This window comes from Pinus tabuliformis, chromosome 8, assembly GCF_031772625.1.
Source record: "Pinus tabuliformis cultivar Carrire ecotype Pingquan chromosome 8, CPIR1, whole genome shotgun sequence".
NCBI lineage: Eukaryota > Viridiplantae > Streptophyta > Pinopsida > Pinales > Pinaceae > Pinus > Pinus tabuliformis.
The window spans coordinates 788979307-789005076 of NC_142294.1; the positions used below are offsets into that span (position 1 = coordinate 788979307).

At 41.9% G+C, this 25770-nt stretch overlaps 1 protein-coding gene and 2 pseudogenes across 1 annotated transcript; 2 read left to right on the plus strand and 1 right to left on the minus strand.

The window, feature by feature from the left end:
* Window positions 1–478: 478 nt before the first annotated feature.
* On the minus strand, window positions 479–838 carry LOC149237943 (uncharacterized). Its single transcript, XM_089369432.1, has one exon. It carries the CDS (start codon window positions 836–838, stop codon window positions 479–481), a length of 360 nt encoding a protein of 119 aa, XP_089225558.1.
* Window positions 839–843: 5 nt separating this feature from the next.
* Window positions 844–1553, plus strand: LOC149237944 (short-chain dehydrogenase TIC 32, chloroplastic pseudogene; annotated as a pseudogene).
* An 11-nt stretch (window positions 1554–1564) lies between these two features.
* On the plus strand, window positions 1565–2184 carry LOC149237945 (uncharacterized; annotated as a pseudogene).
* Window positions 2185–25770: the final 23586 nt, after the last annotated feature.

A 25770-nucleotide genomic window follows, 5' to 3' on the forward strand; every position in this document is an offset into this window, starting at 1 on the left:
CATAAATGAGGGAAAGCTGCAAATGAAGCAGAGCAAACACAATTTACATCCCAGTATCCGCTTTGGATAACCAAATTAAAGGCACGGTGGCTCCGACGCCTTGCTAATCCAGCTGTTGTTCATCGGCAGCCGGGGAGTGCCACGATTGTTTACACCATACCCCCTGAGCTGCCCTTCTGGGACCAGACTTGGTTTCTCATCACATTGTTCGTAATGGGTATTTCCTTTTCTGGGGATCGCCGCCCTGCTTCTCCTGTTGGATCTATCATTGGATCAGTACTCGGCTTCGCCTATAGCAGCAGCAAGTCAACAGGCCGAGATTACCTATGAGACTATTTTGAAGCTTATGCATGACCGCACGAAGTTTCGCTTACACTCACATGAAGTTTCACATCGGTCTGGAAGTGGGTAACTTCCATAAGCACCTCCTCCCGGAAGCATAACATTTACGTTGCCGATCGTTACTTGAGACAATGAGTCATACATCCGATGCTACATTCCTTCCTTTGCAGGATTCTCCAATAAAACCACTATTCACTCTAAGCTGTAGCCAAATGATCCGCTCTCCATTGCCAGACACTAACAGAAATTCCGCACCTGTCCCGTCATTCGATGGCAAAGCCGAGTCCAAAAGAGCGTAGAGAGTGCTGACAATTCCTTCTCCGGCAGTCTTCAATACATTGCAGCTGCTGGGAGTGGCTCCATCACTCAAGCCCTGTTTATTGACATATTCCTTCAACCGGTTCACAATCGTCTCTGTTGGATTCTCTGCCACTCCATGAAATTTTGTGAATCCTCTCACATGGATTTTAGTTCCGGGCGGCCCCTCTAATCCCATTCTGGATGTCCGAAGCAAAAATTCACCGGCCCCGAATCCCAATTTCCGCTGCCCATGTCGTCATGGCAGTCAGAAATGTGAATGCTGCCAATTCTGTCAAAAACGCTATCATTAAGGAAATTGGCACTGCTCAAATGGATGTTCTAGAGCTAGTCGAAATTCAAATCTTTGAATCTTCCTTTGAACATTTTAATAAATAATGCAGGAATTATGGCATGTCCCTTTCAGCTTTCTCAGGATGGCATAGAACTACAGTTTGCTACAAAACCGTTGGGCATTTTCCTCTGACAAATATTTTGCTGGAAGATTTGAAGAAGACAGCTCAGAAAACAGGCATTGAAGGTAGAATTATTAATGTGTCATCAGAAGCACATAGGATGACTTATTCAAGTGGTATCCGGTTTGATCAAATAAATGAAACCACGGGGTACTATGCGTTCCTGGCATATCGGCAGTCAAAACTTGCCATGAGCTTACAAGAAGCCTTTAAGAAAGCGGTGATAACGCGACTGCAAATACAATTCATCCTGGATCTATTCCCACTAATCTTCTGCGTTATAGACAAACTATTCTTAGATTTTTAACTCAAATTATAAAATTTGCTCTAAAGAACATTCCACAGGGTGCATCAACTCAGTGCTATGTGGCACTGCATCCTCAGCTTAAGGGAGTCAGTGGGAAGTATTTTTACGATAACAATGAGGAGGCGGAATAACGCTCCAATGCATGCATCAGCATTCGCACCACTATCGGGTGCTATATCCCTGCGCAAGTTTCAGGACACCTGGCAAGAAAAACAACAGCCCTCCCCTTACTCATGCAAGCCTTCCGCAACAGAGCATCGGGCCATTTTAAACAACCACTGCCTTCTCTCAGACGGGCATTTTCTCTTTATGATCAGATCAATGTTTTAAACTGGTGTACCAGAAGACCAGATTCGCATCGAGAGGTGCACTGTCACAGGATTTATTGCCAATGGAGTTGAGTACGATGGCTCATTGATTTGTGTAAGCAATTTGATTCTTTCATGGCGTCCTAAACAATTTGGTAAGGTAACAGCTGACAGTTTGTCAATCTTCCAGCTTATACGGCCTGTTGCAGAGATACTGGTGCTTGGATGTGGAAAGCGAACTGAGCTAGTAGATCCAAGCATTAGAAATTTCCTTCGATCCAATGGCATCAAATTGGAAGCTGTTGATTCGTGGTATGCAGCATCGACTTTCAATTTTCTTAACGAAGAGGGTAGAATGGTTGCCGCTGCATTTTGCCATCCAATGGTTCTCGCTAAAATATGTTTTCTCTTTTCTTCTAGGCAATTTAAAAGTGCTTCTCGAACGAATTGGTGATCTCTATATTGTTTTGAAGTGCTAAGCCTTTTTGGCGTTTACTAGTGACTGCCACTTCTAACATTATTGATATGCTGGTTACAGATGAACTCTGCAAGGCATCTTTCAAAGTAGTGCATTCTTATAATTATCTCGGAGGAAGGTCTCTTTTGATTTAATTTTTTCCAGCCAAAATGTTGTTATAACATGCATTCAAATTTGGAAGATAGAAGGTTCTGTCTTCTGTGATGTTATTGGATATGCACATTTTCTGATATTATATACTATGGAGCCAGTTGCAATCTGTGCATGCTACGGTTGTAAATTTTCTACAGTATTTTTCCTCATAAACTTGACATATTTCCAATAAAAAAATTTGCCCTCATTCATTTACATCAAACTTCATAACACCAACTACTTCCCCAAAAAGATACAAAAGCCTTTTCAAATGTTTTAAATCAATTTTCCTACAAACCAATAAAAACATTTTGAAAAAATATTGCAAAATCAATGAATACATTGCATGGGGACATGCAATATTTCTAGTTGTGGAGGGAATCAAAGTATGTGGATTTTTTTTGTGAATTTATGGGCAAAAGTTAGGATGCATATACTAACAAGTGAAATGAGATTGGTGTTATGTGTAGGACAACGAGAAGCTTATGCAGAAAGCTCAACATTACGATACGACACCTTTTTCATCCACAATTAGTGTAACTTCAAAAAAAAATTTACAAATGGACATTTCATAAATTCTTGAAAATGCGCTAATTTGTTTTTGAGTCACTTCATACAGGGATGATCGATGGAGATGGCACACAAAGGTGACAATTTTTATGCAGGAATGGTGCTAAGAGTTGAAGACAATCTAGTGCAAAGTGATTTTTCGAAATCACTATGAAACATGCATCATTGGACGCTTGAAGGAACTAATTCTTCACTGCACATATCATGACATTTTCCACTACACAACAATCCTTTTGCGTCATGATTACTTCCCTTTTTCCTTCCAAACGCCTAGACCATCCTTGTGTTGCAGCCCATCTTCCATTTCCTTATCTTTCACGACTTCATGCATGCCTATTTTTCTGAATCGCATACATCCCTTTATCCTTTTCAGTTTATTTTTGCCTTCTAGTTTGCCTTCTGAATAAAACTCATTCCCTTTCCATGATCACATTACCTTGATTTCCTAGCCATGCTGATCCACACTGCTTGTTCGTGAGTTCTTTCCATTTATAGTCCTACCAAATCTTTTTGTACAAACTCGCGTTGACTGATGTGGGATTCCTTAAGGCCCACCTTTCAACAAGTCTTGCCCCATCGACATCAGCACCTTATCTAGGAAATAGACTAGAGTTCATTTTGAGTACCTAGAGGCTTGCATGCCTTAATGGCAAGCTCTCTCGCTGGCGATCATGGGAATACATCAATGTCCCTTGATCTTCAGATCTTGCAAGTGGCTCGACCTCAACACATCCATTCGCACTTCGCAAGATGTACTCCGGTACCTTGGCACTCATTGACATCAATGGTGAGTTGCCTCGCATTGGTTAACGGCATGCATCAATGGCCGGTAATCCAATGATTTCTATTCATGCTCGACATCGACACATTCATTCGCATGTTTAGAATTGTACCATCGGGTTTGTAGCGGGTGAAGACTATACACTTTTTCATGACTCCCTCAGCAGTTACAGTAGTATGCATTCTGATCTATGAGAGTACCACAGTACCACTTTCAGCTTTTATCTTTTCCATGATTCAGCATCAACAGTTCAGATTCCTTCATTCTCCAGGATCCAGTTACATCAGTCACATTTTCCTGATCCAGCAGCAGCATCAGCTACATTCCTATTGCATACTTCATCATTCTTGGGTAAGTAGAGGTATGTTGTTTTCTAATCTTTAATCATGCAATTCCTTATATGCTAACTTGAATATTTTGGAAAATTCCCTCACCATGCTACATTTCCTTTCATGCGCCATGTTAAGTTGCATGCGGACATGTAACCAATTCAGTTGAGGGGGGGAGAACTACATTCACTGCATATTCACTTCCATGATTCCATTTCTTCACCACTATCACTCCATTTACCATTCACCAACATTTATTTTCCAATGATACTTTGTTGCACTTTGTTTCATACGCAATATTGGCATGCTTCATTAATATTACAAAAGGGCTTTCTTATGCACATTATGATTTCCAGTGAGTGTTTACATTATTGAAGAAAAGAGAACAGAAAATGAAATGAATGTTGTTAACACAAGAACCAACATTCTTTGTATTCATGGTTGTCACACAAGAACCAACCATAAGAAAATGTAAATTGTTGCTAATGTCTCTCACATATCCTGGAAACATTTAAGACATCATCATGTAAAGCCAAAGTTCAATATGCCAAATGTTCTTAAAAGATACCCATGCATGGTTGCATGAGGACATGCAACAAGTTCAGTTGGGGAGGATGTTGGGACTCAGAAATGTCATATTTTCATCCACCTTTTTCTTCACTATTCCTTACATTTCATCATCCCATTAACTTGTTATCATATCACTTTCATACATACATTTGGGTTTCACCTTCCTATTTTCCATTTTATTCATTTTTGTATTATAAGTGAATTTATGATTAATTATTAGAAAATGTACATATTTTTATATATCTCAAGAATATGTGAGTTTTGTGATGTGTAGGAAATATGTGAAGAATTAATATCTCCTCCACCATATCAAGGAGATAATTATGCAAGCCTTTTTCTAAGGAGAAAATCATGGAGGCATATCTTATCCTAAGGAAAAAATCATGGAGGCATATCTTTTTCTAAGGAGAAAATCATGGAGGCATATCTTATCCTAAGGAGAAAATCATGAATACATATCTTATCCAAGATATGTGAGAGATTTGTGGGATCATGTTTGAGAGATTTGTGCGATGATATCTTGTAATAACAGGAAACTAGTTGAGAGTGCTTGAGAGAATATTGGATATGTAATTATGGAAAGGTTATCTTCCTCATGTATATAAGAGAGTGCTCTCTCTTCATTGGAATAATGAATAATAGAGAATGGAGATTAACTTTGATTCTTTCATGATTTGTAATTTAGTTATTGTAATATAATTTGACATAGTTTTATTGTTATGAGCTCATATCCGTTGTTTGCCATTCACTTCTTCACATGTTGTATTTCTTTTCTTTTATGCAATTTCCTGCTTTCCTAGTTAGTGTTTCAATGCTTTAATTTGATTTCAGTAATTTAGATTAGATTAGATTAGTTCCACCTCAGTCCTGCATATATAGTGCATGTGTCTCGTAAGTCTACGGACCTCGGATTGATAAATTAAATAGTTGGGTAAGTACTACAACAGAATTAAACGAACATAGTTTCACCCAACAATACCAATGCGCACTGAGTTACCATTGTTTATGCGCCATGCCAGACTAGATTTGATGAAAGGCATAGTTTGTAGGATTGATTTCCAGACTATAGAGATGCCCAAATGAGGCCAGTCTGGTAGGCAAAACCAGTCCAATATTTGTTGCATCCAGATGTATTTATGGTATGACACAATGGTCCATAGATTCTGTGAAGTGAGGAGGGCCCAACTGATCTTGGCTGCAAGGGCTTGTGCAAAAAAAGACAGGTATTTTAGCCCCCACCGCCCATTTTTTTGGCAGAGCAATTTTCTTCCAGCTCACCTAAGAAAAACTTTTTCCTTCCTTTTGTCCATTCCATAGATATCTGCAGCATATCTATTGAATGCGGCCGAGTATTCCCCGATGAATCTAGGCGAGTGACATCCAATATACAGGTGTGGCTTCTAGCACAGATTTTATAAGGACTAGGCGCCTGCTCTGGACAGGAATCTGTGATTCCAAATTTTCAGTCTCTTCTCAATTTTAATCACTAACCAGATCCAGTCAGCAATCTAGTAGCTGTGGGGTTTGATCCAGAAACCCAATTATTTCAGGCCATCCTAGAGATTATGCATTTGATAATGGAAGAAATGGAGAGATGTTCTGTCCTCCTGAGGGGAGGTGTGAGACAGAGTGATAGTAGACTTGGATTGATTTGCGACCATACCTATGGCTTTTTCAAAGAGTGCAAGGATGTCATGGAAAGAGGTAGAGTCCATGATGCTGCCATCCAGGAAGATCATAACATCATCAACGAAAAGGAGGTGGGTGAGGTGGCAAAGTTCATTCATTTTTAGTCCTTTGAATCTGCCTTCCCTTTTTGCAGTGCCAATGAGCCTACTGAGTCCCTCCATCACTATAAGGAACAGAAGGGGATAAAGAAGGCATCCTTTCTGGAGTCCTCATTCGGCATGAAAGAAATGGGATGCAGATCCATTTATGAGTACACTGAAGGATGCCAAATTTATGTAGCACATGATCCATTATGTGAAAGCAAGTGGGAATCCTAGATGGATCAGAATCATCTTAATGAAGAGCCAACTGACATGATCAAAAGCCTTTACGAGGTCAATCTTGAGGATAATGCTTTTCATATTTCTTGTTTTGATAGAGTGAATGGCTTCCTGAGTAGTGCCTATGGCCTCATGGATTTGTCGATTTTGAAGAAAGGTGAATTGCTCTAGAGAGATGTGATGGGAGAGTATAGGATGGAGCCGATTAGCTATGATCTTTGCGATGATTTTGTAGAGGGTATTACAGAGAGAGATAGGTCGGAAATCATTGAAGGATGTAGGGGAGTCAGATTTTGGTATAAGAGCAATGAAGGTAGCATTGATAGCCTCATACATATTTCCGGAGTTCCTGCACTCTTCAACTACATTGAGAAGATCATTCCCAATGTGGTCAAAAAAGGCTATGTAGAATTCAATGGACCATCCATCTAGGCCAGGGATTTTATCCTTGTTGAACCATTTTAATGTCCCTTCAAGTTCTTCTCTAGTGACGGGTGCAGTTAGCTCAATTGTAGCGTTCGGATCTACAAAGCTTGGGAAGTGCCCTGCTACTTGAATGATATCGGCAAGGTTTGAGGCTGGGGGTTCCTTATATAGATGTTTGAAGTGTGAAATGCCCAACTAAGATAGTTGATGGAAAGTTTTAGCAATACCTCCATCCTGCAAGGGAATTTTCCAGATGGTGTTGGAGGCTTTTCTCCCCTTGGAAAAATTTTGAAAGTAACTTGTGTTCTCATCCCCTGCTTTGAGCCAGAGCGCTCTGCTCTTGAGTCGCCAAGTTTCCTCTCTTTCCTTCAGAATTCTGGCCCTTTGATTTTCTAATTCGATTAGATGTGACTTGGCTTCTGTGTTTAAGAAACCCCTGCTTTGGTCATCCATAAGATGGGCCAAGGAGGATTCAACAGAGGCGAGGGTATGGTCATCCCTTTGAATTTTTTCCTTTTCCCATTTGATAGTTAGTTTCTTGAGATGCAGAAGGTTATGACAGAACCCTTCAGCTCGGGTGAGACCTTGAGTGGGAGGGTTTTGCAGCCAGAAATCTGAGACTAGTTTGGAGTAGGAGGGGTCCTGAAGCCAAGATGAATTGAATTTGAAAGGGGCTTTGGGCTTAATAGGAGGGCCAGAGATTTCGAGGTAGATAGGCGAGTGGTCAGAGATACCTTCGGATCCGACCCACTGCCTATAATGGGATAAGCTCTATAACATCAGGGTTTTGAGGATGAAACGGTCCAGTCTTCTGGCTAGTGCCACCTCTCCAACTCTTCTGTTCCTCCATGTGGGCAGGGGTCTATTCATGGGGATATTCGAAAGATGTGCTTGATCGAGTAGGTTTTCCATGGTATCAGAGAGCGGGTCGATCTGTGCCGATGAGCCCCAGGACTCACTATATCCGATAGAAAAATTTAGATTACCTCCCATAATAAGATTTTCAGATGAGGAGAGGTTTAGGAGCTGATTCCAGAAATCCTCCCCCCCTTGACAAGGCCCATAAACATTCATGACATGGAGATCCATTCCTAGCTTAGCAGAACAGATGTCGATACCAATGAAGCCGTTTCATCCCCTGGCCAGTGTTAGGTTTATGGAGCGTGGTTTGTACTCCAGAGCCAATACACCAGATCTCCCGACTACATCTAGGGCGAGGAATTCCCATCCCAGGTTCAGACTCCTCAATATACAGATAATGTGTTGAGCTTCACTGAGGGTTTCTTGAAGAAAAATAATGTCTGCAAGTTTGGATTCAAATAGCCTGCGAAGGGCTAGCTAGCCATGCCCCTGCAGTTAAAAGATAGGCACTTCATGGGGGTAACATGTCAAGGGTGTTCTTTTCTCTAAGAACCCAATCTAATGAAGATTTCCTTCCCAATGCCACTTCAGCACCAGCCCGAAGTATAGCATGCAAGAGATAAGATTTGTGCCCACGAAGGGGTTTAATGGACATCGAGGGGAGGGACAAGTTGAGGCCAGAATGTATTGAATGTGTATCCACAGTGGGGGGGCAGGATCGTAGGTTGTAAGGGTGGGGGGGAACCAGGGGAGTAGGGGATGGGGTGGAGGATGCCTCTGGAGGTAGGGATGGGGAGGTAGTAGAATAAACCAGTTGATGGGAGAGATGGGGGTAGGGGATAGATGTAGGGGTGGTAAATCAATCCTGTATAGATGTATTATGCAGATGATGTGCAAAAAATGCATGAGTAGAAGATAGAGTAGGGAGAGTGGGGAGATAAATACCCATAGTACAAGCTGCTTTAGCTACTGCCCTGGCTCAAGTCAGAGGTGTAGATGGGGGGCACGTGGAGCAGCCTGTAGATTGCTGGATTGGCTGAGCTGGGGTCGCTTTCCGAGGTGGAGTGGGTGCTACTGATGGTGCCTTCCTGGGGGTATCTGTGGAAGCACTTCCATTGTTGCCCTCTTTTTCCATAGTCGCTTCTGGGGGTTTTTGAACCAGTGGAAATTCCTTATACAGATGCCCGACCTTATGGAAGCGACGACATTTGAATGTCACCCCCTCATAATATAGGATTTGAACACTAGTAAAGTTATGCCATTACAGAGTAATCTTTTCCTCTAGGCTCTCCTGAGTATCCAAATGCACTAGAATTCAGGCTAGGGTATGATTCTTGGACTGTATTATGGATTTGTCATAATCCAGAAAGGTGCTGAGGGTATTCCCAATTTGCACAAACACTTCTTCTAACCAGTACTAGAGAGGTAAACTAGGTAGACATACCCATAAAGGTCCAACTCCTATCTGTTCTCTTTCCGGATCAAAGAGAGGACTCCATATTTTGAGTAGCACAGGAGCCATTTTGATATGCCAATACTGTGTGAGTGCCATGTTTGTGTATTCTTCAAGGGAAAAATGAAGCGCAAACCATCCTCGTGGGAGAATCTGTACTTCCGGAAGCTGTATGAATATCTACCCCCAGATTTCTTTTACCCACAACCCCAGTTGCTTTGCTATGTATGTTCTTCCTCGAACCCTACCCACCAGGACTTTCCCTGCCTTGTGTTCCACTTCACCCATGGTGAGTCCTTCCCCAAATTTGATGGTGTAGTCCTTTCCGGAGGCCTTAACACACCTTGTTTTCCTTTTCCGTGTTCTTAGCGCAGTAGGATGATCCAACGATGGATCCGAGGGAATTTTTTCTTCAGGATGAGGCTGTTGCTTCGCCAATATTACTTGAATTACAGGAGTGTCAAAACAACCAAAAGGAGGAGTCGAGGCCTAGGTCGCCACGCAACAGACGGGGAAGCCGTGGATCTTCTGAACCTTTGCTGCCGCATCAGACTTGCAACCCGAATGAGAGGGAGGGTTTTTAGAGAAGCAATGATCTGTAGGGGGAGAGGGGTTGAAGGGAGGGGATGAGCAGGAGGTCAGAAGGTTTAGGGTTCTGGGAGACTGTTATCACCCCAAGAAACTCTCCTAGGTTGTATCTCGGAGATGCTCGGGAACATTACAAACTCAATAAAATGTTGGAAATGGATGAATGGAAGGAATGATGCTTGTCCAAGCCAGATAACCACTTCTACTATGCTTAACTCCAAACATGGGTGAACACCCCCAAACTACAAGGATTTAGACCACCAATTACTTACAGTTTGAGGATTAGGTGAACATGGAGAATACTGACCACACCAGCAGATGCATAAGACCTTGTGATGGCCGGCTGCAACCAGTAAAGAGGTCTGCAAATCTATTTCCTAATGCACAGACAGGATGACAGCTCTCTGGCACTAAGTAAACAGAAACCTGCATAACACATTCAATGATACATACTAGACTTCAACACAGAGGTGGGATGACAGCCCCTCTAATGCTAAATATCAAGAGCACATGAACAAATGCATAACAGGCGTAGCCTAGAACAGAGTAGAAATGGAAAGTGAGAAATTAACAACAAAAGAAGCTTGTATTAGCTAAAAATGAAGACTAAACGCTGCAAGTATCAAAATAGTTACAGTCTCCAGAAGTTGAACCTTACATCAAAACAACAACCATAAACCTTGACTACATCTGTTTTCTGGGTATATGTAGAGTTCGATTACAAAGATATGTTGTTTTTCTATGCGTGGAGGGGTCATAATTGACCACCAACCACCTTAACCCTCTGAAAAAGTCTCTGCTACAATCTGCGTGCTTTAATGAACAAAATTGACCTTTTCTGCTGCTCGGTTGTCCTCCCTGAACAGGTGGAGTGTTGTACAGAGGAAGTTCCATAACTGATAAATGCTTTAACTGCTCGAGGCTGGTCCTATTTCCACTCTACCATTCTGTTTCTTGAATGCAGTTGTTGGAGATGAAATGTGTTGGGTACTTGGTAGATGATCACTGTCGTCCTTCATGTGCACGACATGACCAGGGCGTGTTGACTTCATGGAGGATGTACGAGCGGGCTGAAGATAGATCAGGAAGAGGAAGAGGACATGGCGAAAAGGATCACTAATTTAGCAGAGATACATCAGATCAGAGAACAGCTGGTAGAAAGGTTTGCAGCCCATCAAAAGAAGATCAAGGAAGCTTTTGACAGAAAGACAAAATCAGATAATTTTCAGGTTGGAGATCTGGTTCTGAAGTGGGATGCATTGAAAGAAAAGAAAGGCAACCATGGGAAGTTTGATGCTTTCTAGACAAGGCCTTTTATCATTTCTCAGATTCAAGGGAACAATACCTTCATGCTGAAAAGTATGGGAGGGGAGACAGTTTTTGATGGCCCAGTTAATGGGCGTTTTCTGAAAATTTATGTTGTTTAAGGTCTTTTGGCCTGAAAGTTGTAAATATTTTATTTTATCTATTTAGTGTAGGTTTAGTCAGAATCCATGCCCAATGGAACATTAGGAAATTTTGTTAATTGGTTTTCACAGGAAAGGCATTGATTTGTAGGTTCTTGAGACCTCACAAGGAGGATCTCATCCCCAGAAGGAGCCAGTGTTAGCTCTGCTACATCCTTCAACAATTGAAGGTCAGATATAGGCTTGGCCATGTTGTTGCCGTTCAAGGAAAGCTCGCATTTGGTCATTTTCTCCTTTTTCCTCTTCCCTTTCACCCCGCTCACACTCTCATTACCCCCGCCACCTCTGTTTGTCCTCTAAAATTCTGTATAAACCCTGTTTCTTCAAGCCTGAGCACAAAGCTTAAGTCCCCACACAACCATGTTCATGTGGCCCTGCGCTCCCACAGTCCATCACTACCTTTTGATCCTAGTCGTTGATTGCCGCACCTTGATCTAACAACCCCCGCTGCGTTTAATCAACGATTTGACCGTTATTTCCTCCACTGTCTGATCAACTCCACCGTGATCAAATGGCGATCGCATCCCCCGTGCCCGCAAAACAATCGCACGTTAACGTGCGATCAAAGCGGTTTCTGCCCTGTCCCATTTGCCACTCGTCGCATGATAACTCGCATCGCTGGCCTTTGTACGTTTTGCCACCCACCTTTGAAAAGCGGTGCAGGCAATACCGCTTACTGCCCGAACTATTTTCCCCAGCCGTTAAGCTCCGTGTACCTTCCACCCTCGATAACCGTTGGATCTATCTACCCAAGATCCAACGGCTCAGGACTGTTTGTTCCCGCTTCCTCCTAATGTCTCCCGCCGATAGATCTCCACCGTCCATCTGTGTGATCCAACGACCGATATCTATCTTCCACCCACTCATAGATCCTCCATGAAGTCAACATGCCCTGGTCATGCCATGCACATGAAGGACGACAACGATCATCTAACAAGTACTCGACGCATTTCATTTTCAACAGAGACAACGGGGGATAGTCTAGGGCAGGTGAGTCAATGGAGAGAGTCCCAATGTGGAGGGTGGAGGCCGTAAGCTCGGGGAGGGAGACAACTGGTGACGAGTTCGAGCAGGACGGAATGTTGAGAATGCAACAAGATGATGGAGCTTAGTGGAAAGAAGTCGCCTTCACTAAGTGGGCCCGCAAGCTATTTTTGGCGCAAAGTCTATTTTTAGACATATGGATCATGGTCTATGAGTTGTAGGATGCTATTTGTGGATGATTGGTCATGTTGGTAAAAATAGATGGACTAATATTTTTAGACATATGGACGGTTTCTATTTTTAGACTGCCAGGCTAAAAATAGAACAGTCGAATATTATTAGCTCATACTAATATTTGGACTATAAACATTATCTTATCCTCTTGGAGCACTTCAGTTTGAGCTACGGATGTGGCACGTGCAGCTGTTAGAAGGAAATACGCTTTTCTTGTGAGTCAGTTGAGCTATTGCATGGTGGACTTCAGTTAGAACTCATGTGGTTGAGTTTTGGTGGAGTTGATTGAGGAGTTGATGGAGTTGTGTTCAGTTTGACTTAGTTGAACTAGTTGTATTTAGTCTAACTACAAATAGACTAGTGATGGGTGATGTGAATTAATTTTTAAATTAATTCACTAATTATTAACTCATAAAGAAACCAAAGAATACATCAGTTAACTCAGTGCATGGACAGTTCAGTGGAGACAGGTGTTAGAGGTTGAGATTGCTATCAGTTGTGACTATAGTTGTGCATGAGATATTGCACAATCAATGGGATCAAGTAATGCCAATGAGGATTGCGTGGTTCAGCCAAGGAAATAAGAGTTTGCTTCAGAAATTCATCATTATTCTCATGAAGGATTGCCAAGTGGAGGCAGGCAAGCAGCGGAGGAGATTTGAACCTATGATTGATTCAGATCTGAGCTAGTTTGTGTGTAATAGGTGGAGATAATACTGAGTACTTGTGAGGAGTATTGTACTATGTATTGTTACATGTTCTGAATCATTATAATATATAGATAGTGTGGGGTTTTCAGCTGTATGCTTTCCCCGAGGTACATATTGTGTTAATGTGCGCATGCGATTGATGTTTCATTGTTTTTAATGCTGCTAAATTGATGATCAACGTAGAGGAGTTTATGTATTGTGCATGTATTCCGCAATAGTGTATAATCGGGATAATCTCTGTGAATAAGTGTCATATTATTCAAAATTTCTACATGGTATCAGAGCAGTTTATCATCAGATCTATTATTCAGAAAGTTTTTGCATTTTATTTCTTTAGGCAGAGTTTGTAATCGGGCTAGGTAGCCTCTGGATTCATCCTTCCTTTGGAAGGTGAGATATCCGGTAAAAACCCATACAGTCAATCTATGTACGAGAAATACCTTGTTCTCACGAATTTTAGATCAGAGGCGGTTGAGTTTTGAGCTGGTGGAATTCGAATTTGTAGCAGTGTTTTCTTGGTGTCAACATTGCAATGTCTTTCAACGGATTGTGATTGGAGTATTCTCTTGATGGCAGCTCGAACTATATTGCATGGAAGGACAGGATGGAGGTGGTGTTAGATGATAATGGGCTGAAGGAGTTCATAGAGGTTGAGGTGCCAAAGCCTACTGATACTGCGCAAGTTGATGCTTGGCAAAAGAAGACAGCAAAGTGTTGAAGGATTTTGTTGGAGGGCGTGAAGGATCACATTGTGTCCAGCCTGCATGGAAAGGCTTCTCCATACTTGATGTGGAAAGCATTGACAGATCTATTCCAAAGCAAGAGTGATTAGAGGAAGTTGGCGCTCAAGGATAAACTCAGAAACATTAAGTGCGAGAAGGGAGACAGTATGCCCAAGTATCTCACGAAGTTCACTCAGTGCAGGGATGAGCTGGGAAGTGTGGGGGTGACTGTCGATGATGAGGACTTGGTGAGCTTGGATCTCCTTGGTCTTCCAAAGAGTTGGCATTCCTATCAGGACTCTGTCAATGGTCGGGAGAAATTGCCAGGATGGGATAGACTTTGGTTAGATCTTGTGCAGGAGGAGATCAGGCGGAATACTAGGGACAAATCTTCATCAAAGGAACCTGATGAAGAAAATCGCGCTTTGGCTACCAAAGCAAAGAAGGGGAAGAACAAGAAAGCTTCTCATTCCGGTGCGAAAGGCAAGAAGCAGGATATGTCCAAGGTGAAGTGCTTTCACTGTCACCAGCACAGAAACTATGCCACAAATTGTCCGCAGAAGAAGAAGAATAAGCAAGCTGCTGGATCTGCAGCAGGAGAGGCCTTAGCCTCGCAATTTGAGCTTGATTTTTCATTGATCGCATGCTTGGTATCAAGTGTGATGGGATCGGTATGGTTCTTGGACAGTGGTGCATCTTTTCACATGACAGGAGATCGAGATTTGTTTCTGATCTGGAGGAGAAAGATCTTGGAGTACACATTGAGATGGGCAATGATGGTAGATACAGTGCGACCGATATCGGTACCATTTCCTTTGAGAGGGAGTCTGGTAAACCCTTCGTATTGAAGGAAGTGATGCATGTTCCAGGATTGAAGAAGAATCTTATCTCTGTGGCGATGTTAGAAGACAAGGGATATGATGTTGTTTTCAGCGAGGGAAAGGCTTTCCTGCGCAGCAAGACAACTGGAGAAACTCAGAAGATAGGGGTTCGAGTTAGGAACCTTTATCAGTTGCATGTAGATGGATGCACAACAATGGCATGCAAGGCAGAAGGATTGGTGAGCAGGGATGATGGCGAGTTGTGGCATAGGAGATTGGGTCACCTTGACCATGGAGCCTTGAAGATACTGCAGCAGATCACTACTGGGCTTCCTAAAGGCACTCTTGCGCAGTCAGATCAGTGCAAGGGGTGTACTTTGGGAAAGTTTGTGAAAGCCACCTTTCATGAGAAGGATAGTCACACCACGACGATCCTTGAGAGAATTCACACAGACATGTGTGGACCTTTCTTAGTAGCTTCGACAGCAAAGCACAGGTATTATGTGATACTTGTTGATGATTTCTCTCGAAAGTGTTGGATCTTCTTCATGTAGAAGAAGAGCGAGACATACTCAAAGTTATATGAGTTCAAAGCACTGGTCGAGAAGGAGTCGAGGAAGAAGGTGAAGGCTCTTAGGAGCGACAATGGTGGTGAATACATCTCTAGCGAGTTCAAGGACTTCTGCAGCGCAGAAGGGATTTGAAGAGGGCTCATAGCTCCCCATAACCCACAGCAGAACGGGGTTGCTGAGCGGAAGAATAGAACGATCGTGGGTGCTACACGGGCGATGTTGCATGATCATGGCCTACCCCTTCACTTGTGGGCGGAAGCATGCAATACTGCAGTATATGTGTAGAACCGTTGTCCTCACAGGATACTTGGCATGAGTACACCCGAGGAGGCTTATTCTGGTAAGAGGCCTGATATTTCTCTTTTGAGGATTTTTGGTGCTAACGTTTACATGCATGTGACGAAGGATTCCAGGAAGAAGCTGGGGTCGACCGCAGAGGTTGGGATATTTTTGGGGTACACTGATACACCCCACAACTATCGTGTGTATTTTCCAGACAGTGGCAAGACTGTTGTGTGACGCGATATAAAATTTCAGGAGGAGAAAGCCATGAAATGTTCACTTGAGAGGGAGCCACACTTGCATGCAGATAAGGAGCTATTAGTTCCTAAGAATGAGCTTTAGGACGTGGATCAGCCACAGGACGAAGTTCATGGAGTGGAAGAGACCACTCATGCAGCGCCAACCATCAGAGGGCGAAAGCGCTTGATAGAAGCTGAGCGACTGGATCAAGATGCAGAGAAGGTTGTAGGACCACCTACAGCTCAACGTAGACAAAGACAGTCACCCGATCGATACACTGAATATATGGCTCTTGTGAGAAAATGTGTTGTGACTGAGCCATCCTCTTTCGAGGAAGTTGTGGAGGATCCCGCATGGGTAGATGCCATGGTGGAAGAGTATGATTCGATTGGCAGAAACAGTGAATGGGAGATTGTCCCAAGACCGGAAGGGAAATTAGTGGTGGGTTCGAGATGGATCTACAAAGTTAAGCAGGCAGCTGACGGGAGTGTGGAGAAGTACAAGGCAAGACTTGTTGCCCGAGGCTTTTCATAGATAGAGGGGATCTATTATGAGGAGACCTTTGCACCTGTCGCAAGGTATTCTTCCATACGGACGATTCTTGCTCTCTCAGCGCAGATGGGGTGGCACATTCATCAGATGGATGTGAAGACTGTGTTCCTCAACGGAGTCATTGAGGAAGAGGTGTACATAGAACATCCCAAAGGTTTCGAGATCTTCAGCAGCGATTCACATGTGTGCAGGCTCAAGAGAGTGTTGTATGGGTTGAAACAAGCACCATGTGCTTGGTACACATGGATAGATTGCTATTTCACCGGACTTGGATTCTCCAAGAGTGAGGCGGATCCTAACCTATACCAGATTGTGGTGGAGGGTAAGTTGCTTATCATTGTACTTTATGTAGATGATTTGATTCTAACAGGTGATGAGGTGTTGATACTTTCATGCAAGGATGATCTTGCTAAGGAGTTTAAGATGAAGGACTTGGGCCTCCTTCATTATTTCCTGGGATTGGAAATTTGGCAGCGCAGTGATGGACTATTTGTTTCTTAGGGTAAGTATGCTTGGGAGATATTGGAGAAGTTCAACATGCATGGCTGCAAGCCTGTTGATACTCCTCTTCCTGGAGGTTGGAGGAAGGAGGATGCTACTTCAGCAGAAGTAGTGGATGCCACTGTTTATCGACAGTTGGTGGGGTCGCTTATGTATCTGGTCAATACACGACCCGATATATCCTATGCTGTTAACCAGCTTTCACAAGCTATGGTTAAGCCAACCAAGCTCTTCTGGAAGTCAGGCAAGCATGTATTGCGTTATCTCAGAGGCACATCAGGATATGGATTGTGGTACAGACATGAGGATGAGGTGAAGCTATGTGGCTTCATAGATGCAGTTTGGGCAGGGAGCACAACGGACAGAAAGAGCACATCTGGAGGGGTCTTCAGTATCGGGTTGACAAAAGTTTCTTGGTACAGCAAGAAGCAGAGATCCGTGGCACTCAGTTCAACAGAGGCCGAGTATATGGCAGCAAGTTTGGCTGCATGCGAGGTTATATGGATGAGGAAGATCCTGGACGGGTTGTTCGGTTCATGCTTGGAGTCTACAGTGATTTATTGTGATAACCAGAGTTGCATTAAACTCTCGGCTAATCCAGTATTTCATGATAGATCTAAGCACATTGACATAGGTACCATCATATCAGAGATTGTGTGCAGCAGAGAATCATGTTACTTTCGCACATTCCAACGGAGGATCAGGATGCTGATATCTTGACGAAGGCGCTCACCAGGAGCAAATTCGAATACCACCGAGGCAGGATAGGGGTTGCTGATAATCCATATCTTGTTGAGAGGGAGTGTTGAGAATGCAACAAGATGATGGAGCTTAGTGGAAAGAAGTCACCTTCACTAAGTGGGCCTGCAGGCTATTTTTGGCGCAAAGTCTATTTTTAGACTATGTCTATTTTTAGACATATGGATCATGGTCTATGAGTTGCAGGATGCTATTTGTGGATGATTGGTCATGTTGGTAAAAATAGATGGACTTCTATTTTTAGACATATGGGCGGTTTCTATTTTTAGACTGTCAGGCTAAAAATAGAACAGTCGAATATTATTAGCTCATAATAATATTTGGACTATAAACATTATCTTATCCTCTTGGAGCACTTCAGTTTGAGCTACAGATGTGGCACATGCAGCTGTCAGAAGGAAATACACTTTTCTTGTGAGTCATTTGAGCTATTGCATGGTGGACTTCAGTTAGAACTCATGTGGTTGAGTTTTGGTGGAGTTGATTGAGGAGTTGATGGAGTTGTGTTCAGTTTGACTTAGTTGAACTAGTTGTATTTAGTCTAACTGCAAATAGACTAGTGATGAGTGATGTGAATTAATTGTTAAATTAATTCACTAATTATTAACTCATAAAGAAACTAAAGAATACATCAGTTAACTTAGTGCATGGACAGTTCAATGGAGACAGGTGTTAGAGGTTGAGATTGCTATCAGTTGTGACTATAGTTGTGTATGAGATCTTGCAAAATCAATGGGATCGAGTAATGCCAATGAGGATTGCGTGGTTCAGCCAAGGAAGTACGAGTTTGCTTCATCCATTCATCATTATTCTCATGCAGGATTGCGTAGTGGAGGCAGGCAAGCAGCGGAGGAGATTTGAACTTGTGATTGATTCAGATTTGAGCTAGTTTGTGTGTAACATGTGGAGATAGTACTGAGTACTTGTGAGGAGTATTGTACTATGTATTGTTACATGTTCTCAATCATCATAATATACAGATAGTGTGGGGTTTTCAGTTGTATGCTTTCCCCGGGTTACATACTGTGTTAATGTGCGCATGCGATAGATGTTTCATTGTTTTTAATGCTGCTAAATTGAAGATCAACGTAGAGGAGGTTATGTATTGTGCATGTATTCCACAATAGTGTATAATCGGGATAATCTCTGTGAATAAGTGTCATATTATTCAAAATTTCTACATGGAACGGGTGCCGATTTAGGGTTTGGGTGGTAGAAGATGGGTTTTTCCGAGTAAGGGTCCGGTGAATAATCCACGATGTCCAACTCCATTCCTTCCATGTTGAGCCTAGGAATGGTAGGCCGTAACCATCGAAAGTCAGGATCAGGTGCAGGTAAGGGCAGCAGGTTGCGGAGGTAGCCTCAGAGGTTTTCGGCGTTTGCGGCTAACCGTAATCAGGGTTACGTCTAGGGTAAAAATAGTGAAAGCTACAACCCCCCATCATCATCAATAGTCTCATCTCTGAGCATATCCCAGCCTAGCGCACTTAAGTAAACTTACTTACAAAATTTTATCTAACCAACTACTTACCCTCCTAACTTACCTAACTTACCAAACCCTAATACCAACCCTTTAAACTTGACATACATCCCAATGTGAAAATGGACAACTACGGATACAATAAAGGATGTTGTATGTCACACTATAGGATTATACCATGATGTTATAGGGGATCTCGTATAAATGAATGGATAGAAAAAGTATCACAACAAAACACAACTAAGAATGCATAAGGGCCAATAAAACAAGGTTAAATGGAAATAAAGGATGCAAAACATGACACTAAAAGGACGCATCCCATTGTTTAAATTTATGAATATGTTGACATAAAAAGGGACAGTAAGGGCTCTATTTTAGTAGTGATGCTATGGTCTACATCATTCCTTGCAACATTCATATAATGTCTTCCTAAGCATTGCTATTGATACCCATCCATGAATAACTAACAACTAACAAAGAAAAATGTTCAATGAAAATGAACATCCCTCATTAAATATGAATCTTCCTATTGTCCCTTTTCAATGATTCATTAAGTAGTTTAAATGCTAAGTGATGAGCCCTGGTATTGCACCAAGAATGTTTCAACTCCCAAAGGCTTCTCAACTCAAATTATCAATTCGGGTTTCATACAAACTTAGATGTGATAGTGATATATGCACAGTAGGCTAGGTTCTACTCATGTCACTCCTATTCATGAAATCAGATCAAGGTATTCAGAGACCATTCCTCCAACTAATTGTAGTGAAAACCTCTTATGAAAGCATAAATGAACATGATTCTGCTACCAAGGTGAAAATGCCAATCATCAAATGTAAATGCTAATTGAAGTTGCATAAGGAAAATAACTAATCTATTTGCAGAAATAACTCATGCTAATCTACTTGCATAATTGATTCAAATCAATAACCTACCTTGCATGCATCATTTATCTACTCACACTTGCTGAAATTGAGAAATCACATCTTTAACATGCCTATGAAGAAAAAAATGCTAAATCTAACTTTGTTTTTCTATCTGATGGTTGCAGTGATGAAAGGATGAGGTTAGAGTGGTCCTAAGGTCTTCTCTAATTAGAAAATCACAGTGTGGGGGATATTATTCAACTTAACTAGGCCAGAGTCCAAGTTTGGAGAAAAATTGGTTGAATAAATCAAAGCTACAGGGTTGCTATAAGAGGCTACTACAGGAGGTCATGTATTGCTACAGGAGGCCCTGTTTTGCTATAGGAGGGGGTCCGAGAGCGTTTTGAGGATGGAAATGGTATCTTAGGGATGAAGAAAGGTGGATGGAGGTAGGAGGTAATAAATGAAGGTTGTGGGAGCCCCTTGGCCAAGCCTAACACCCCTCAGAAGTCTATTTTGCACCAAAGCTGATGCCCACAGTGCCTCTTGTTTCCTTGATAGAGTGATTGTGGAGAAAAGGGTTGGGAGCAGGGTGAGGTTCCTAGGAGGAGGATGGATATGGCCAGATGAATGTGGGAAGGTATTCCCACCTCTTCAGACCAGCACCGTCCCTACAACTTTCCAAATACACGCATAAAATGATCAATAACACAAAGAAAGAAGTTAACATGGAAAATATGAGTTGAATTTGACCATAATTTATTTTATCCCACAACACTACTCTGATAACTAAACAAATGACACTAAATCCTAAGTTGCAGAGGATAAGCATGCAAAAGGATCATAACTACATCTATCCATTTCCAAGAAAGCATAAACAAATTTCTTTGGATTGTTATTGAAGATCTTTCCAATCACTTTTCCCACAAGAGAGGTGATAGACAAGCCTGCAATTACAAGTTTTTATGACGTAATATCTACTGAAACAACATAAGGATTGCAATGCTTTGAAACAATAAGAAGAAGGAAAATACAAGAGAGGGGCTCATGCCTCTTGGTTGGGCCCAAAGCTAAGGGTTTCAACCCTCAAAAACTAAATTAGATGCAGATCAATGGTAAACTTCTCAATAGAAGAAAATAATAGTCTCATACATCATATAAAAGTTAATAATAACAATGTCAGGAACTAGGCTCAGTAGCTACTCTTAGCTCAAACAAAAATTTGAATCCTAGTGAGCCTTTCAGCAGGTTTACTTATACAAAAATGATTGAGGGGAAACTTCCTTGAAAGGAGGAATGCTCCCCTCCAAAATATCGAGATTTATGGATCTGGTTCCCTTTTTCCTTGTCATTCACTTGGAGTTTCTCGGTTGCTAGTGAATTCGAGCTGTTGGAGTGGATTTTGTGATCTCAAGCTGAGTTAGGGAGTTAATGAGGTGGAAAACCCACCTATATTATTTCTAAGTGTCTCCATCAAGCCCTTTCATGGTAAATATCTTGAAAAATTCTTCTTTGGCCTGCATATTAATCACATTAGGCCATAAAATATGATAAAAACCTTTTAGCCTACTAAGCATATTATGGCTAAAAATGCAAATTAATGTGAGAAAAGGAAAGTTTTAAGTGTTGGAGGATAACATAATGAACTCCAAAAGACACCTATTGATGGGAATCATCATCACGCCCCTGCTGAAAGTGTTGCTCACCCTCTGAGCAACTCAGTCACTGATATGAAGTTCATTCATGGCCCTGGTGGCCTCTTTGACATCCCAAGGCACTTCATATGGTGTGCCTTATTGTGGATAGAAACCTGCATTTTCCTCTATGTATGCCCATTCTTTTTGTTCCTCTACTTGATTTCTACCTTCTTGTAGGCCCAATAGTAAGGGGGATTAAGTTTGAGGCCTATCCACCTGATCTTCAGCCTTTGCATGATCCTCTTGTATAGGGGGGTTTTCTCCAAGGCATTCCTTAGTCTCTTTGGGGAGTGATATTCTTTGATTTGTAAATTGTGAGGTAGGGCCTACCATCTTCTTTTACAAGCTTGTAGACTCTTTGTCCCCAACATCCTAAAAGTGTCCTCAAAATGTAGGATGGATTTCTCTTGGGCTGCTATGTACCTAGGTGCCAATTCAGGATTAGAGGAGATGAGATTGTGGTTGTTGATGATAGCCTTGGGGCTCACTAATTCTGCCATGATATATAAGGGCTCCTTTTCTTCTTTTGTCATCACCCTTTTTACTTCTTCAACCCTTGTCTCCTCATGGGTCAACCAAGAGGCTAATTCCATCAATTTCATGTCTCCCAACCTTGAGTTGGGGTCCCATAAATTCATGTTTGTGAGGATTAAGTTATGCATGTAAAACTCAACTAGCTTGGCTCTATCCCCAATACTTTCCCTTTTGCAAAAGTTGATGAATTTCCTGTAGTCTTGGAAAGGCAATGAACCATACTGTGCTAATGTATTAATTTGAAACTGTAGCCATTGCTCTTTGAGGAAAATAGCATAGGATTTGGATGAATGCCTACATTGTATAACTTCCATGGATAAACTTGCCATGGTGGAAAGTTGTGTCTCTTTTTCTTGCAGTTGCTCTCTTAACCTGGTGTTTTCTGCTTGTAGTTGTTCCCTCATGATTGACTCTCTTAATTTCAGGTCATTCAATTATTTTCCCATCTCATTTAATTTCTCCTCCATGAGACCCACATCCTCTACACTTTTGGATTTTTAATCTGCATCCATCTATGTGTTCTACCTCTTTCCTTCTCTAACTCAAAAAAGAGTGGGATGGAAAATTTATTAGGTATAATCTTGCCTCCCTCAACAAATTTGTAGTAAGATTCTAGGTTGGGCTGTGGATTAGGCCCTTGAAGATATTTGAGTCCTTTTTCTTCTTCTTTTAAGGTGGTTGCTTCTTCCTGTAGCACTTCCTGTTGCTCCTGTAGCAACCCCTATTTCTCTTGTGGTTGCTTTGTTTCCTCCTGTAGGTATTATTTTTCTTCTTGTAACATGGCAACTTATGTCTTGAGCCTCTTAAAGGTGACTGCCCTGGTGGCAAGCCTTCCAACAGGGAGCATATGTTGTTTTGTTTTGATCTTAGGAGAAGTAATTTCTTCAATCTTCCCCTCACTAGGTCCCACTTCTTCCTTCTTGCTTGCTGACTCCTCTATGGTGATAGGGACCTTTGTAGGAGGCTGAGGCTTCCCTTGCCTTATCCTAGTGCTCTTCCTTGTTTTGAAATATAGGGGACCTTGCCTTGGCTGCCTCCTTTTGGGCTTGGTAGGTGTGCTCAATGTGGCCAATGTTGCAGCCACTTCTTGCTCAGTATGTCCTGGAGAGAGACTAGTTTGATGTCCTTATTTCTCTATCCCTTGAGGATTTGAGGTCTCCTTAGGGTTCTCTTTTTCTGCTACTTGTTTCTCTCCTTCTTCTTCCTTAATTTCTGCTTCTTCTTCTCTTATTTATGTTGCCTCCTCTTCTTCCTTAGTTTCCATTTCTTCTTTTCCTTCTCTACCCCCAATACTAGAGGTTAGTGTTCCCTCTTGTTGTGTGGAGGTTATGTTTTGTGTTTCAATGAAAGTTTCCCTGTCCATATCTATAAAATCAGTCCAGAGTATAGGGTACCTTAAGTGGTTGAGGGCATCCATAACAATCAGCTTGATGAGGCCATGGTGAGCGATGTGTTGGTGCTTTCCTTCCCTCACTTTCTGGCTCATCTCAATGATAGACTGAAGTAAGAAATGGGGAACACTGAGTCTTTGTGGGATAGGAAATTATGCTTTGAATATTAACTCATGGAGTAACCTAAAATGGTAGGCATATACAATGCTCAACCTCCCCTCACAGGATATGTATTTGAGAATGTGGTAGGCCACTTCATCCCATGGGTAAGGTAGGCTCTCCCTTCTCACTCCATTTTTGTCTTCTATAAGTTTTTCTTTCAAAATGAAGAAGTTCTTCTTAGTTGTGACACTCATTGCTTTGTCCTCCTTGCTCCATTGAATTCCTAAGGGTAATGTAGTCACTCTGCTTATGAGTTCAAAATTTAGAGAGATGGCAAGGCCTCTAACAATAGTGGTGGCACTATCTTCTCCCTGAGGATTTAGTGCCATGGAAAATTCCTAGGTTATGTCATCATCATACCCCTTCAACAGTTCAAAGAAACCCAACCACTGATGTCTTTGAAAAATATTTACCACAAGAGGATGTTGATGAATTCTCTTTGTGTCTGTGGGCTCTCTTTTGTTAACAACCGTACACCCCCCCACCCCAACACCCCCCCAAATTTCTCCTACTGCTCCTTCTCAAGGATACTTAGGTGTATTTCAAATTCTAGCCTTAGAGCAGTCTCAATTGTAGAGATAGTGTCAAATTTTCCCTTTTTATCAGAGGGGGAGAAGGATGCCAATAATTTCTTAACAAAACAAACTTTCTTTGACCCTATCTTTCTCTTACATATGACAATTTCCAAAAGGGAACTATTGTATAATTCTTTGCTACAGGGCACTTATTTCAAGCAGACTTTTCCAGGCAGAGGTATGGAAATTAGAGAGGGAAAGGATCACTTACTCCTTTTAATGTTACTTTGTCATGTGCATGAGGGTTTGAGGGAAACTTTGGGTCATTTTGGCTTCCTTTCTCCCTTCAATTCTCTCATGTAGCTTCCTTTCGGGCCTCCTGTAGCATCCCAGAGCCTCCTATAGCCTCTCTTGTAGCACCTGCAAACAGTGTTAAAAATAACTTGGTGGTACCCTAGGCAGTTTCTGATATCACTGGCTCGTGCTTCTCTAATTGTTTCTTGAAATGAGTGATTATACAAATGGAGTCGAGCTTTGTACTTAATATTCCTTTTGTGTTAAAGGCTCAGAGAGCTATGATGACATGGCTCCAGAACAAACTTCCCTTTTCTAACTATTGTCCCCACTCCTTGCAATCATCACCTTGTTCCTTGTGATTATCACCTCACTCCTTGTAATCACCACCTCACTTGAGTTGACTTTTCCATGTGCATGTGTAACTAAAATGAAATTTAGTTCACTAATCGAAGGTTGCCAAGTCTATTTTTCATCTCCAACCCATTAAAAAAATTCCTTTCTCGAAAATTACACATTTTATCATCATATGCATAGGGAAGAGGTGAGGGTTGTCATACTTGAGCCTACCTGTGATGTCGAAGTGTTGAAGAGGCTTGCATGATGGTGTTGGTCTTCATAATAGGATGATCATGAAGGTGTTGATTTCCTTTGTTTCTTCTGCACAAGTTCTCATAACTTAATAGTTCTTTGGCTGATAACATTGTTGTGTGTGGAGGTTTCTTCTCAATGTCCAATCTGATGTTGGTGGAGTGGATGGATTATCATCTGATGTGTCCCTCCTTACTTCAGAAATGGCTCTATGATTCTCAAGGTGGCTGGATCTCTTGCTCTGTGGGTGGAAAAAGTTAATTATGGGATTTTTGGTGTGCCTGCGCAGGATGTTACAGGAGGAATCCTCTTCCTGTAGTAGTCATTTAATTTCTCTTTGAGATCCTATATTGCATGTGGAATTTGAGGGAAAGTCATAAAAGGCATGAGGATAGGTTTAGGATCATGAGGAAGTGGTGTAGGTGGGGGGGAATGAAAGCATAGCTTTTTTTGTGTTTTTTTTGTATGCATGG

Excerpts from the sequence above, each read along its gene's own strand:
- LOC149237943 (XM_089369432.1), bottom strand. The coding sequence starts at position 838 with ATGGGATTAGAGGGGCCGCCCGGAACTAAAATCCATGTGAGAGGATTC.